Source organism: Cicer arietinum, chromosome 8 (genome assembly GCF_000331145.2).
Source record: "Cicer arietinum cultivar CDC Frontier isolate Library 1 chromosome 8, Cicar.CDCFrontier_v2.0, whole genome shotgun sequence".
Classification (NCBI taxonomy): Eukaryota; Viridiplantae; Streptophyta; class Magnoliopsida; order Fabales; family Fabaceae; genus Cicer; species Cicer arietinum.
Genome location: NC_021167.2, coordinates 25,182,708 through 25,198,141, shown reverse-complemented (window position 1 = coordinate 25,198,141; position 15,434 = coordinate 25,182,708). Strand labels below are relative to the sequence as shown.

General features: G+C 25.7%; 1 protein-coding gene across 1 annotated transcript; it reads left to right on the top strand.

Moving 5' to 3' along the window:
• Positions 1-498: 498 nt before the first annotated feature.
• LOC101490458 (protein indeterminate-domain 14-like) lies at positions 499-4,319 on the top strand. The gene is made up of 3 exons (XM_004513272.4): positions 499-889; positions 1,184-1,583; positions 3,067-4,319. Exons 1-3 carry the CDS (start codon positions 775-777, stop codon positions 3,980-3,982), a joined length of 1,431 nt encoding a protein of 476 aa, XP_004513329.1. The 5' UTR covers positions 499-774; the 3' UTR covers positions 3,983-4,319.
• The last annotated feature ends 11,115 nt before the right edge of the window (positions 4,320-15,434 follow it).

Below are 15,434 nucleotides of genomic sequence, written 5' to 3'. Positions count from 1 at the left end.
TTTATCAAAAACAATATCATTATCATTATCATCTTAATAAATAGTAAAAAAAAAATTAAATATAACATAAAATATAATAAAAAAATTAAAATGAAATAAATTAATTTTTATTAATACACTCGACGGTAGTGTATATGATATTGAAGAGAGAGGAAGCTTACGTGTGTATTGGGGGGCTTGGGGCAGTATTTATGCATGCAAAGGGAAATAATTTTACTGTGTAAAGAAATAATGAAAGTTTTTGTTTCCTTGTGGGGATATTTCCTTTTTTCTTCATGGACCCCATTTGTGGGATCAAGTTTCAAGCTTTGTGATTGGGTCACACACACTTCCTCTCTCTTTTTCATTTTTTATTATTATTATTAACAACACAAGTGTGTCTATGTGTGTGTTTCTTCATCATCACCTAGTGAGGGCTATTACAGACAATCCCTTCTGAATATCATGGTTGGAAAATTAATATAAAATAAAATTATTTTCTTTTCAAAAAAAAAAAAAAAAAGCTGAAAGTTTAAAAGCAAGTTAAAAGAAAGCTGTGAAGAAACCGAAAGGAACATAGAAAGAAAAGAGCTTTTGTTTTTCCTCCTTTCTCTAGGCCTTTGTAGTACCTCTCTTTTCTCTTCTTCTTCTTCTTCTCTCTTTCATTCATCTCTTCTATCATAAAAATAAAACTATATACTATATACTACTTAAGCTATTTCTATATTATTTCATATACTTATATATATATCAAAATTTCTTTGCTTAATTTTTTCTATATTGAGTTGAGTTACCATGTTAGCTAATACCTTATCTCCATCTTCACTTCCATCTTCTGACCCTTTTTCTTGCACTGAAAATGGCACTTCTTCCACCAAAAAAAGAAAAAGAAGACCGGCCGGAACACCAGGTTCGATCGGTATTCTTTTCTCGTACTAATGGGTTGGAGTATCCTTTGTACTTCTGTTCTTAAAAAAAATAAAAACTTTTCTAACATGTTTTTTTCATTTCTTGAAAAAAAAGATTAAATTATATATTAAGTGCACTCCTTGTGCTAGATTAGTGGTTATCATATTAAATTAAATAAACAATGTTTTTATAATAATATATAAAAAAATTGTTATGTGTAATTCTTTATGATTGTTTTGTTTGTTTGATTTGATGTGAATTAATTAATTAATTTAATTTTATAATTATTGAATAGATCCAGATGCAGAAGTGGTGTCTCTCTCACCAAAAACATTATTGGAATCAGATCGTTATGTATGTGAGATCTGCAACCAAGGATTCCAAAGGGACCAGAATTTACAGATGCATAGGAGAAGGCATAAGGTACCATGGAAATTATTGAAGAGGGAGACACCAGTTGTTAGGAAAAGAGTTTTTGTTTGTCCTGAACCAACTTGTTTGCACCATGATCCTTGTCATGCTTTAGGTGATCTTGTTGGTATTAAGAAACATTTTAGAAGGAAACATAGTAATCACAAACAATGGGTTTGTGAAAGATGTTCTAAAGGTTATGCAGTGCAATCTGATTATAAAGCTCATCTTAAAACTTGTGGTACTAGAGGTCATTCTTGTGATTGCGGTCGAGTTTTCTCGAGGTAATTTACTTTCGTTAATTATCTATCTATATATATATATATATATTATTTTTTTGTCTTAACCATCTGGTTTTTAATGAAATCGGATCATTTTCTAGAATTTGGTTGGACTTATTGAAATATTTAAATAATTGATCGTTTTTTGAACTATTTGGAGACTGAGGAATTTAATTAATTAAATTTTTATAAATTTATATCATCAACATTTTTTTCAATGATTAGTTCTTAATTCATAAAATGGTTTTGAGAATTTTATATTAAGTATATGAAAAGCTAATAGATCTAGCTAAATCAAAATTTGGGTTGTTGGTTATGGATTTTTTATTTTTTTATTTTGTGTCTCCTTTTTTATATGATTGTATTGAAATTGAGAAAAAATTGGGATGGAGGTGTAGTGTTTTACTTGGGATTTGACTTTAAAAAAAGGAGATATGTTTTTTGGAATGGAATGTAAAAGTAATGAAAATAGGAGAATGGAAAAATAAAAGAAGAGATAATAATTAATAAATAAATAAATAAAAATGTTTTGAAATATATTTGACTGATGGAACCTTAATCAAAAATTTCTTTTTTTAGCAAGATGACACTATTCATTGACAGTTGGAGAACACACTTTCCAATGCTCCGTTTTCCGTTGGTCTTATAACTGTATTATGTTTTCCTCAAAAAAATCATTCTTTCTTTCCATTCTTTCTACACCAACAACAATACCTTCACAAATATTTTTTTTATTTATTTATTGTGTAAATGAAATTATTATTATTATTATTATTATTATTATTATTTATTATTATTATTATTATTATTATAAAATTTATATGGACATTACATATTTTCTTCTTCTTCTTCAATCACCATTATACTCAACATTGAATCTAAAAAATCTCACAACTCATGAAAGTTCTTGACTTTTCTTTTGTCCTTTTTATTATAGTGGAAACTGGAACCTCTCTTCCCACCCCACCATTTCAAAAAACCACTGGATAGATACCTTTTTCAAAAACACCTTTTATATCCACTTTTTTTTCAATTGTCTCTCTTTCTTTCTACCTTTGTACATTTTTCTCTAACTCTTTATAACTAATGAAAACCCTTTTTAACCTTTTGTTTCAAATTTCAATACTAGTATATAGTACTACTAAATTACTTATACCAACAAAGTCTTCTTTTCCTATCTTCTTTTTCATCCATGTGTGTGTATATATATAGATAAATATACACTCTCTCCAAATATAAAATATAAACAAAAAGAAATCTACAAAATCAATGTTTTTAGTTTAAATTTTGAATTAAATATATATTCTGAAGAGAGTATATATGTAATATTATAGTTAAATATTTGTAGTCGAGTTTTATTGTTTTCTATTGTATAATTAGGTTTACTAATAAGATATAGAAATTATTATGTGAGTAGATTTATGATATTTTTACTGTATTTTTCTTATCTTCTTTTTTTTTCATTTATATATATCTATTTTTGTAGGGTTGAGAGTTTTATTGAGCATCAAGATGCTTGCAACATGGGAAGAATTCTTCATTCAGAATCTCAACCACTTCAAACACCAACTGCATGCTTATCAAGAACAGCTTCAAGTCCAAGTCCATCAAGTGAAACAAATTTCATAACATGTCCTTGGCAAACTAGGCTTCAAATAATTCCAAAAGAACCAACAATTTTCATGAACCCTATTTCTCCTATTACTCCAACTACTACTATTTCTACTACACCTTCTCAAATATTTTCAAAAAATAATAAAGTTGTACTTCATCCAAATTTGGAACTTCAACTCTCAACTACATCATCAAAAAGCATTGATTTAGGAGCATCATCATCATCACCAAAGAGACATGATCATATGCAAAAGGTGATTAACCAATCAACTCAATTGCATCTTTCAATTGGGTCAACAAATATGAGTCAAAAAAATAATATTGAATCAAACAATATTATAAGAAACTCAAACTCATCACCAAAAGAAAGTAGCAATAGTAGTGAGAAAGTTTCAACAACAACAACAAGCATGGCTTTGTTAAGGGTTCAAGAACAAGCAAGAGAACAACTAAGGATAGCTATTGTTGAAAAAGCTTATGCTGAAGAAGCTAGAAAACAAGCAAAGAAACAAATTGAAATGGCTGAACAAGAGTTCAACAATGCAAAGAGGATAAGACAACAAGCACAAGGTGAACTTGATAAAGCTTATGGATTGAAAAACCATGCAACTAAACAAATCAATTCAACTATGCTTCAAATAACTTGTCAAGCTTGCAAACAACAATTTCAACAAGATGATAATAATAATAATAATAACTCTTTGGTTTTGAGTTATGTTTCTTCAGCTATAACAACTGAAGGTGGTGAAGTAGAAAATGATGATGGAAAAGGCAAAACAACTACCTAAATGTTAGATATCATCATCATTGTTATCTTTTTCTATGGTGTTTCTCTATATTTTTTCATGTCCACTTTTTTTTTTATAAGGCTAATTAATTAATATCTTTGTGAATTGGTATACCAAGTGAAGTTATAAGAGTGAGGTTGATTATGTAAGTTGAGATTATTAATTAATAGTTGGGGAGGGGAAAAATTAGTGAGTGTATTAATTCATGTAACTTGAAGCAGTTTGTGAGGTGTTATTTGTTAATTAAATTTGATATAAATGCAGACTATATCATCATATAAAGGGTTTCACTTGTATGGTTTACCTTATATTATATGGTTATATTTTCATTCTTTAATTAATTTTTCTACTTATTATAAATTCTTCCATGATGTAATTAATGATGACATGTTTATACTTATTGTTAAGATATATTTTAAATCGTAATTTTTAACATCCCAAAAAAATTGTGGTTAATTTTATTATATGTAGCCTTAATTTTAATTGTGTATTATGTAATTCAAGTTGTATTAGTCTGTATTTTTATTTTACCGTAATATAAATTTTTGCAAAATAATCATAATTATAACTATAATTATAATTCAAAACCAAAATATTTAAAATTATAATATTGTTATTACGTAATTTTGTAATTCTTAATTTCGTTTTGAATATAATTTTACCATTAAAAAAGAATGAATGTGTTGGTGATGATAATAATGAATCCTTATTCTAATAAATAAATGTAGATTTTTATTGGTGCAATATATTGCAATGAATAAGAGCACAGGAAAAAGAAAGGGACTGGAAAATTTTGATACCTTAAAGTTTTGGTTGTTTTGGATTTTGTGTTTGGACTATGTTATGGTAGGGCAGATAAAGAAGAACACAAATTTATAAGCATTAATTAAAGAAGTGTACTGACAAAAAATAATAAAAATTTTATAAATATGAATAAAAAGCAAATGCATGTTTTTCAGTGCCACTGTTGAGAAGAGGTTAATGACAGTCACAGACTCAGTCGTCACTCTCACAAAGAAGAAAGACAGAGAGAGAAAGAGATAGAAACAAATGTGATGAATGATGATAATTTATTATTATTATTATTATATTTTTGATATAATGATGATGATGATGAATCCCACATTTATTCAATTTTCACGTCTTTGCATCAGAATCAGGGCCATGGCAGAAGTGGGCGCAGAATTAAGACAGAAGAAAAACAGGAACCCAGCATCTTTCTAAATATGCAGAGACTATTCAAAGCTTTTCCACTTTCAATCCTATTGCTTCTATCCTCTCAAATAGACCTACATACACTCTCTTCATCTCTATATATTTATGCTATATACTTTTTATACCACCACTTTTATGTCAATTTAACATGAAATATATTTTATTTTTATTAAATTTGTATTATTTATATAGTTATTTTTGTTATAAAAATAAAAATAATTATTAGTATTTACATCAGAGAAATAATTTATGTGATGATTGGAATTTTAAATAATTTAAAAATTAATCTATGGTGGATTATTATCTATGTCGGAATTTGTTTACTGTATACTTATCAAATTAAATGGAATAAAATAAGAATTAATTAATTAACTCTATATTTAATTGATTTTTGTTTAGTTTTCTATTAGGATCATTATTTTTAAATTATATGTATTTTTATTATAGTCTTAAATATAAATAAATATATATGTATTTTAATTGAATTTAGATTAAATATGTGTTTTTTTTTTTTTGTTAGTATTTAAGGATAGTGATATTATCTTTTATTTTTAGTCCTGCATTTTTTGTTTGATTTCATATATAGTGTTGTTTTTTGATCAAATGTTTGAGGCTAATCACTCGAAGTATTAAGATTTATTTAAGGAAATTAGTGGCTTATATAGTAATATGAAAAGTTTTTGAGGAAGTTCATTGGAATTTTGAAAATTGATTCTACATTAATACTACGAAGGTAAAATCAATTTAAAATTTTAATTTGTTTATTTAAAATAATTAAATATAAAAATTGATATAGAATTAAATTATTAGATGTTAAGTATCATATCTAATAAAATTATAAGATAATAGAGTGTTCAACAAAAAATTTACCAAAAAGGGAATTTAAAATCATTTTATGAATGAGTTTCACTTTGTTTTATTATCAAACACTCACCACATTAGTTCTTACTTTCTTGAAAATTACATGTCTCTCTATTGTTTGTGTATTTGGTTGACAAGTCTTTTGTAACATAAAATTACTTTCATTTAAGAAATTGACTTGTCTCTATTATATATACATTTAAAGAGATTTAATTATCTATCAACATACAATATACTAATTTAATGACAAATACTCTCTCTATTCAAAAATATAATAAAAAAATAAGTAAAAGAAATTGGTGAATTTTTATTTAAATTTTAAGATAGAAATAGTAGACTACAAATTATACAAGTGGTTATGTGATTAAGTATATTTTTAGCAAACCACTAATATATGATAAAATAAGTTGAATGATGTTCTAAAACAACTTCTTTTGAAACACCCTATTTTTATCTATTTTATCCTAAGTAGTACCACACTCACAGACACATATGCAATGCATGTAATAAAAGTGTATTTATTTTGGCTAAATAGCATATGTGCAGTTTCTTAATTTAATTTCAGTTAACGTTTTAATTTTTTTTTAATTTAATCATTTATTTTAATTTGAAGTGATAATTTAATTTTTTATGTTTTAAAATATTAACAAAGTTAACATTTTTTTTTACAAAAATTCGTCAAAATTTTCCAATAAAACCCATAAAATTAATCATAATATTTAATATAATATAAATTTCATCAAATTCTTAATCTAAATCTTTAAATAAACTCATATTTTTATCTCCGACAACATCAAATTCATCAAATAAAAATATGAATTTATTAAATGATTTTATATATATATATATATATATATATATATATATATATTAATATTATTAGTAATTGTTATAATTATACTAAAATGAGAATCGAACCTTAATTTAATCTCTTATGAAATTACTTCTTTATCTATTTATTTTAATTATCAAACCAATCTTATATCTTATATATTTAAGTATATCTATGTTAATTATTTTTCTTTTATATGTATATAAGTTTCCTAAGTTACACAAGCTTTTTGTCTTGGACCATGTGCTTCTTCTCTCTTGTTAATGTATCGTTGTAATTGCTAGGCTAGACTCAGCATCAGTATCCACTTTTACCTGACGCGTTTAATTGATGTACAATTATTATGAAAGTGGAAGGTTTGCAGTATCAACTGCCCAAAAGGGGTCCAATTTCTTTTTTTTTTTTTTTTTTAACTTGTCTTTGGCTTCTTCACACATTAAGTCTTGTGGTGGGTGGGCTTAGTAACCCTTTTTTGTTATCTATCAACACACAAATCATTCCATTCTTGTATCAATAAATAAGGAAATTAATTATACAAAATACCTAAATTCTTTAGTGGCTAGGTATTTTAAGACTCTCTTAATGTCTGGATTTATAGTGAGATTGACATATCAAAATGAGTTATCATGATTTTTCAGATGTTACATTCTATAACTTTTAGAATGTTATAATAGCTTACCATGATTTTGTTATTCATGCCGTGAAATTAAATATGTTTTAATTTTGAAAATAAGAAATAATGACCATTAACATAGTGTAACATAGTTGTTAAATAATTAAGTTTTTTTATTAATGGAGTGATGGATTCGATCATCTATCGATACATATAAAAGAATATTTTTTGAAAAATGACGGACTTTTAAATATATTTATGTACTTTAAATAATTAGTTTTAGGTTTGATTCTAAATACTCTTGTGTGCGAACAAAATTTGATTAAAAAATGAGAATTTCTCACAATGTGTTCAACATATTTTTCATATATATATATATATATATATAAGAAAATAATTGTTTTTATGTAATATAGAATAATTTTTTAATAAAAACAACTTTTTTAGATTAAAAAAATATCCTTACAAAAGCAAATTGATTGATTCATTATATGTGAGGCTATTTAAAATAAGGCAAGTTAAGAACATAAGTTGGATTCTACCAATTGAGTGAAAAATAATGAATACTTAAATTTTAAGTTTGAACTCAAAAAGAAAGCTAAGAATTCAAATCAAGTTCGTGCATCGGAGATGCATATGATCTTAATATAGATATTGAAATTAAAGTTTCAATGTTATTTTATTAAATTTCATATATACTTTAAAAAGAGTAATAGTTGTATAATATACCCCATTTGCTTTTGTGTTTATGTACATAAAAGTGGGTTTTTTATAGCATAAAACAAATAAGAAGGTAAATATTCGTACATCGACAACATTGATAATTCTTTACACATATCTGTATTGTAAAGTTGATTCGTTTGAATAAAAACTATTATTATCTCATTATGATATAAATTATATATATTATCAATATACTTTAAAATTGAATTTGTTGCTCTATTTAACTCTCACCACAAATATGCCTAACCGAAAATGGATTAAAACTATTCATATCAAATTATTTCATATTAATATTAAATTTTATATATAGTTTTAAATTGATGTATTTTTTGCATTATAAATAACTTTATATTAATATTAAATTTAAAAAAATATAATTTATGTAATAGTAATTTTCAATCTAAATGTATATTTTAAAATAAAGATATATGCATATAGGAATTATCAAAGACATAATTATTTTAACCCCATATGTGTATATATAGCATGGTACAAGGTCCTTGTATACATATACAACACTAGGGTAGGCACAAAAGAAAAGAAAGAAAACAAAAAGAGAAAATGACCTGATGAAGCTAGATAGGATGCTATACATATATTGTACTAAACCCAGGACATATGTATAGATCTGATTTTGTTTTTTTGTTTTATTAACTTATCACTCAGAGATTTTTTATCACAATAAATGAAAGTATTTTATTCCAAAATTAACTACAAACTTTTGAGCAAATTGGCAAATTGATTTTGCAAAAGTGGCATGTTCAAGATTTTTTTTTTTGGCATTTGATAATTTTGTTTTGTTTTGACAAGTCTTGATATATCATTGAGGTTAGAAGATAAAGATGTAGTCAATAAAAAGAACAATGAGCATTTTTTAGGGACCTCACCAAAACTATAATAGAAAAAAAAGAAAGATAAAGACCCCTCCATAGATAAAGTTTTGGTGCACCAATCTTGTCCTGGCATTACATTGACAAATATGCGTAAAACAAGGATATCCTATTAATTTTGGAGCTGAAATTCTTCACAAATAATGCTAATGGTAAATGTGAACCAGCCATATAGATATTGTATCTATTGGGTATATATATTTGGTGAGGAATTAATTATTTCTTGTTGGAAAGTAAATTCCATAAAAATCAAGTAATCGGACTTAAGTGTTTTATGAATTTCAGTTAAGAAAAAAATTCTCAAATTTTACTTATCTCTCAACTGAACTTTGAATTACTGAGACTTCATTTTTCGGAAAACCTAAAAGCTAAAAAAAAAAATTTGATTAAGAAAGGAACAAAAGAATAATATTTTTTCTTTATAGGAACTGAAATGTAAGTGTTACAATGTTTAATATGATCAAGACTTTTAATTATTATTTGTCAAAAAAGAATCTTTTAATTATTTGTTTTGAAAAAAATATTTCAATGCAAGAGAAGAGTTGGTATATTTGAGGATTATTTAAAACCAATTCAAATCCAGTTACAAAAAATCAATCAATTTTCAAATTTGTTGTCTTAAAATTATTGGGCATTTATTTTTTCTTATTAACATCATTGTTTTTTTAGAGGTAATTAACATCATTGTTATTTACTTCCACAATATATTTTTTTATTTTGAAATGAACTTCCACAATATATTGTTTGGATGATTTTGTTCAATCAAAGGTATTGTATATCATTCCAAAAATTAATTTGTCTGCTTGAGAGTAATTTTATTCACTCATATACACTCATTCTAAAATTATCACACATTGAAATGTCTCAATAAGGTCCCATAAAAACAACTCACATAATTATGTGGATATTTGATATGTAAGAGTGGATATTTGAACTTGATATACTCTCTTTCTTCATATTTTATATTTATATGTGAGTTTTGCCGTTAAAGATTAACTTCACATTTCATATATAGGTGTTTTTTAAGCAAATAAAAAGATATCAAAGAAGATTAGTTATCCAATAAATAGAAGTATATATGATTGAGTACTAAATTTATTATTTATATATGTCTTTGCAACAACAAAAAAATCATATTTAGTGATCTAAAATTATCAAATTAATTATTGTTAGCTAGAATCTATAGTAAATGTAAAGTTAGGAATTTTAAAATTTTACTTATTATAATTGAGATAAGAGAGAATATGTGAGAATAAATATTTTCTAAACTTGCAGTTGAGACAAGAGTTACCCTGTCAAGTGCCATATCCTTTGTGAGAGTACAAAGAGAAAATGGAAAAACATTGGAATAAAAATGAAAAAACAATGAAAATTCCATTAATATTCATACACTGAAATGGAATAAATTTCAGTGGTTGGTTATCATAAAAGTGATAAAAAAATGGCTCACTTAACGAGGAAAAGTTTCAAGATCTTCTCACAAGGAATCATTATTATGTTGATGGTTGAGAGAATTGTACAATTTTTTGGTACCAAATCTAATGAATGGATATGCTTTCATTGTATTTGGTACACAAGACAAGTAAGGCCCAAATTGAGTAATGATCCAGTTAATAATTTAGTATTTGTCTTGTTTTTGAAAAAAATAATATTATTTTGTGTCAAATATTTTGAATTTGTATGTTATAATATTACTTACAGATTAATTATTTAAGATAATAGCCACATACTTATCGTGACTCAAGTTTGAATATTTGAATTTTTTTTTTATTTAAAAATATTTCAATATAATATTCGTTTTAGGCTTTTAGATATGTTGAGTATACTTTAATTGAGAATGATAATCTTTAAAGAAAAGAGGTAAATGTAACTATCTTTATATTATATGAGTATTATACGAATTCTAAATTTTTTTATTCCTAAATATGTAGAAAACAAAATTAGATAGTGGAAAAAATCAACACTCTAAGCACAAAATACATATCTAATATTTTGATTATTGGTCCATGGTTCTGAATATACGATTCCATGCTTGAAGTCATGATTGTAATTGGACCTACTTCATTAAGTGGTTTCGTTTCGTACAGTTTTGCATTTCAATTAGGCCACTTTTGTTCATATTATTCTATGAGTAGATAACCCAAAAATATTCAAAGTGGTCCAAGATTTTGGATGTATTTATAATTGATGAAGAAAACTTAGTAAACTTTATTCAAAAATATATCATTTTCGTTAAGTCATAGCGATGCTTGGTAACCTAGTATATGAAATAGCCACGAATATTCATATTTTGTCTATATTCAGATTTTACTTTTTTTTATAAAAAAAAAACAAAAATTGTCGTAGATAAAACAATAATAAGACCCTTTTTTTATTTTTTTTGAATTCAAGACTGAAAATTTTTAATCACACAAATATTTTAAAATTTTGAACACTAAATTGTCTAAAATTTTGATGACTAAATTGTCTAGTGACCCAAATATATATATATATATATATTTCTATATTTTCGTTTTGTTCTTGTTAAATACACTTGTTGTATTGGATCAAGAGTGAAGGCCCAAATGCTAGAAAGTAAGTCTTCGTCTATGTTGGGCTTACTGAGTAGTCCATTTGTAGTTTAAAAACAACAACATTTTGTTATAAAACATAAGCATTTTGTTTTTTTTATACATAAGCATTGTCTAATGACAATTTATAATAGGGCTTCTTGTTATAAAACATTGTAAAAGGACAACTTAATCACTTTTTAGTATAAATATTATCTAATAAGAACCTATAATAGTGTTATTTTATTATAAACATTATGTAGTAGTCCTTTGTTGTAGCGCTTGTTAATAAAAAATGTTGTCAAATGATAGCACTTTATGTGTATAAGTGTTGTGAAAGAATGTAGTTATTTTTTATCAAAACATCGAACACTATTGACTATTTCATTGCATAGAAGCATACACTCTCATATTTCTTTTTCCTTCAAGATTTTGTTGAAGTACACAGATATATCAAAGAACATATTTGCACAAAATTATAATGATATCTTAAAACTTCAAAATTATAACATATAGAAAAAATTTGTATTAATTTGATAATTAATCTATAAAACAAATTCAAATTTACACAATGCTCTTTGTATCTTTTAAAACAAAATTCTTGTAACCGTCACGTTCAAGATATTCCCCCACCATGTTCGAGAACCTATAGTCTTAGCTTCTTTAAGTCCACTTATGCGCAACCTCGTTATATACACATCAAATTAAACTAATTGAGCATCCAATACAATCAATGATAAAACAATCAATACTAGATAAACTCAATGACAAACTCATTTGTAGACCAGGGCCACATCAATTGGATCAAACACTAAATTTTGAAAGATCAAATGATTTCTAAAAATAGATTTTCCAAAGTTATGCATAGAAAAATTGAGAAGCTAAACAATCTTTACTAGATACTCAATTAACAATTCGTCATATGATTCATAATCCGAACACGTATTAACACCAATTTTCCTTAACTTCAATTAATTGATCTTAAGAGTAACTTGGACATTTGAATTCATCAAAGTACAGCAAAATATGATGCGTCTAAGTTAAAATTAAACAAATAAAAATATTAAATATTGAAATAATATAAACTAAATAGAATAAAATTAACATATTGTATTTGGAATCACATTTTGATTAGAAGTGATAATCTCTTTGATAAACCTCATGACATAGTACCCATAATTATCCTATTTTTTTGAACAAATAAAAATATATACATCAATGCAATGATTTATAAGACAAAAACACCATGCGTAAAAGAGACAATTTTGATTAATTTGACTTCATATTTTCTCCCTTCATTTCTTACTTCTATCTTATTTCTAAACTTTTTTAACCTTTTCTCTACTATTATTCTATGATCGGTCTCCCTACTACATTTCCCCCATATTATCAACTATTTTTTTAAAATAATTTTTTCTATTTGTTTTTTAATATTGTTTACATTTTTTATTTCTTTAAATAAATTTTATTGATTTTCTATTTAAAAATATTTGTATGTTTTTTTAGTTAATTTTTAAATAAAATATAGTTATTTGTGGCGGTATAAACAATTACAAATGATTATTTTTTTATTTTTTAAATTTGGAAAATATTTTGCGAAGATTCACACCCTCACAAGTTTGTGATTACTCGGACCCTCACAAAATCTTTACAAAATTTAAAAAAAACTTATCAATTTAGAAGGTTCCTAACCGCCACAAACTTTGTGACCAACTCATATATGATGGCTTTTTTACCGTCACAATGCCACCACAAACTAATAATTTGTGGCTGCTTTTACTGTTTTGTAAAAAAAATTGGCCGCCACAAAATACTAATTTTCTTATATAAGGCAAGGATTAGTATATATATAATAAATAAAATTACCTACATCTTATACATTATAAAGACCCTGGCCTTTGGCTTAAAATGAATTCTCATATTATTACTTTGGCATTCAAGTCTAGAGATATTGTATCTTAATACATGTGAAATAGATTGGGGAAATATTTTGAGTTAATTAAGAGAGTGCATATCATTGTGTCTTACATTTATAAGGAGAGCGAAAAATGTGCTAAGAAATTGATGATTTCGGGTTACATAGTCGTGACTTGGTTTGGTGGAATACTATTCTTTTATATATCACAAATAACAAACTATAGTAATTATTATAATTTTATGTATAGCTCAAATAACAAACTATAGTAATTATTATAATTTTATTCAAAATTTTATTTGCGAGAAATTTAATAACCCCAATACTTCTTTTGGTACATAAAAGTTTAGGGTGAGCGGTGATGTTTAGGTCAATGTATGGAAGACTTTACAAGTTACCAATCACTTATAATTCTAAGGAAATTTATTTATCTCATGTATAGTTTATTCAACAAATGATCAAATAAGTTTTAAGTACGAGTGTACGTGGGTTGAGTTGGGACAGTTTTGACAAAATCCGATACTCGACCCGATCGATTATCTTTGAGTTGGATTAAGTTCAAAACTCGTTTTTTGTTCATTTAACCTAAATCGAACTGACCCGATCAAGAACGAGTTGAGTTTGGTTGAGTTGATGGGTTATACATAAATAATAACTTGTTTTTTATTTTATGAGAAAATATCTTGAGGTTGGGTACATTTTCCCATAATACTTGCATGTACCTGTATCATTTCTCTTATTAAAATGTAACCAAGCACTAGAAGATGCTTTACTAGATTTTCTTTTTATTACCTCGTTTCTTTGAGTTGACGGCAATGATAGGAGGTCTAAATCTTGTGCTTGTTGTGATGAAGTTTGTTGTGCTTGTGGAACAATTTGATTAGGAGCTACTTGGTCCACCACATCACCAACCATTTTAGTTTACTAAGGTACCATAATTTTTTTTTAATAAAAGTGCTTTATTTTTAGAATATTTAAAAAGTATTTAATAGATTTAAATGATAAAAAAAATTAAACTAAAATTCATCATAAGTATAAGTTTTTGCATAAGCACCATTTTTACTCATAAATAGTATTTAACTACAAAATTTTGTATTTAAAAAATGTAAAAAATTTAAACTAAATTCATCATAAGTATAAGTTTTCAGTTCATACTTTGATTGTGCAAAACTATAACAAAATATAATATTTCATATAAATATAAGTTATGAGAACATGCAGAACAAAAGAAGAATGTGGCGACAGCGTGACCAATAGAACAAAAGAATGAGGTGGGCAATAGCGTGACTTCAGGCATATATGGAACAAACGAAGAAGGTGGATGCAAATATGGAATAGAAGAAGAAGGTAGATGACAATTGAATATCTGAAGAGGAAAATTAATGAAACCCTATTGAGCTGCCAAACAAAATTTTAAAAAAATAAATTATAGCTAGTTATCAAATCGGGTCGACGGGTTCAACTTGTTGAACTCATTACCCGAACCAAATATAAACGGGTTGGGTTGGTCGGTCCCGAAAGTGGCCTAGTAAAGGTAAAAATCAGGTTGGGTGATCGACTTGGCGGGTCGACTCGCGCTCATATACACCCCTAGTTTTAAGTCCTTATAAAATATCATTGTTTTGTTTTTATTCTTTATAAAAAATTGACAAAATATTTTTCGCGGTCCTTTAAATTAATTTTAGGTAACAATTCAGTCAATTATATATTTTCCCATTATGATCCTTTATTTAATTGTAGGTAAGAATTTAATTATTTATGTCTCATATACGATTTATACAGTAAATTATAATTTTTTTTTAATTTTATCTAAAAAATATTGAAGAGACACATTATTCATAATATATATATATA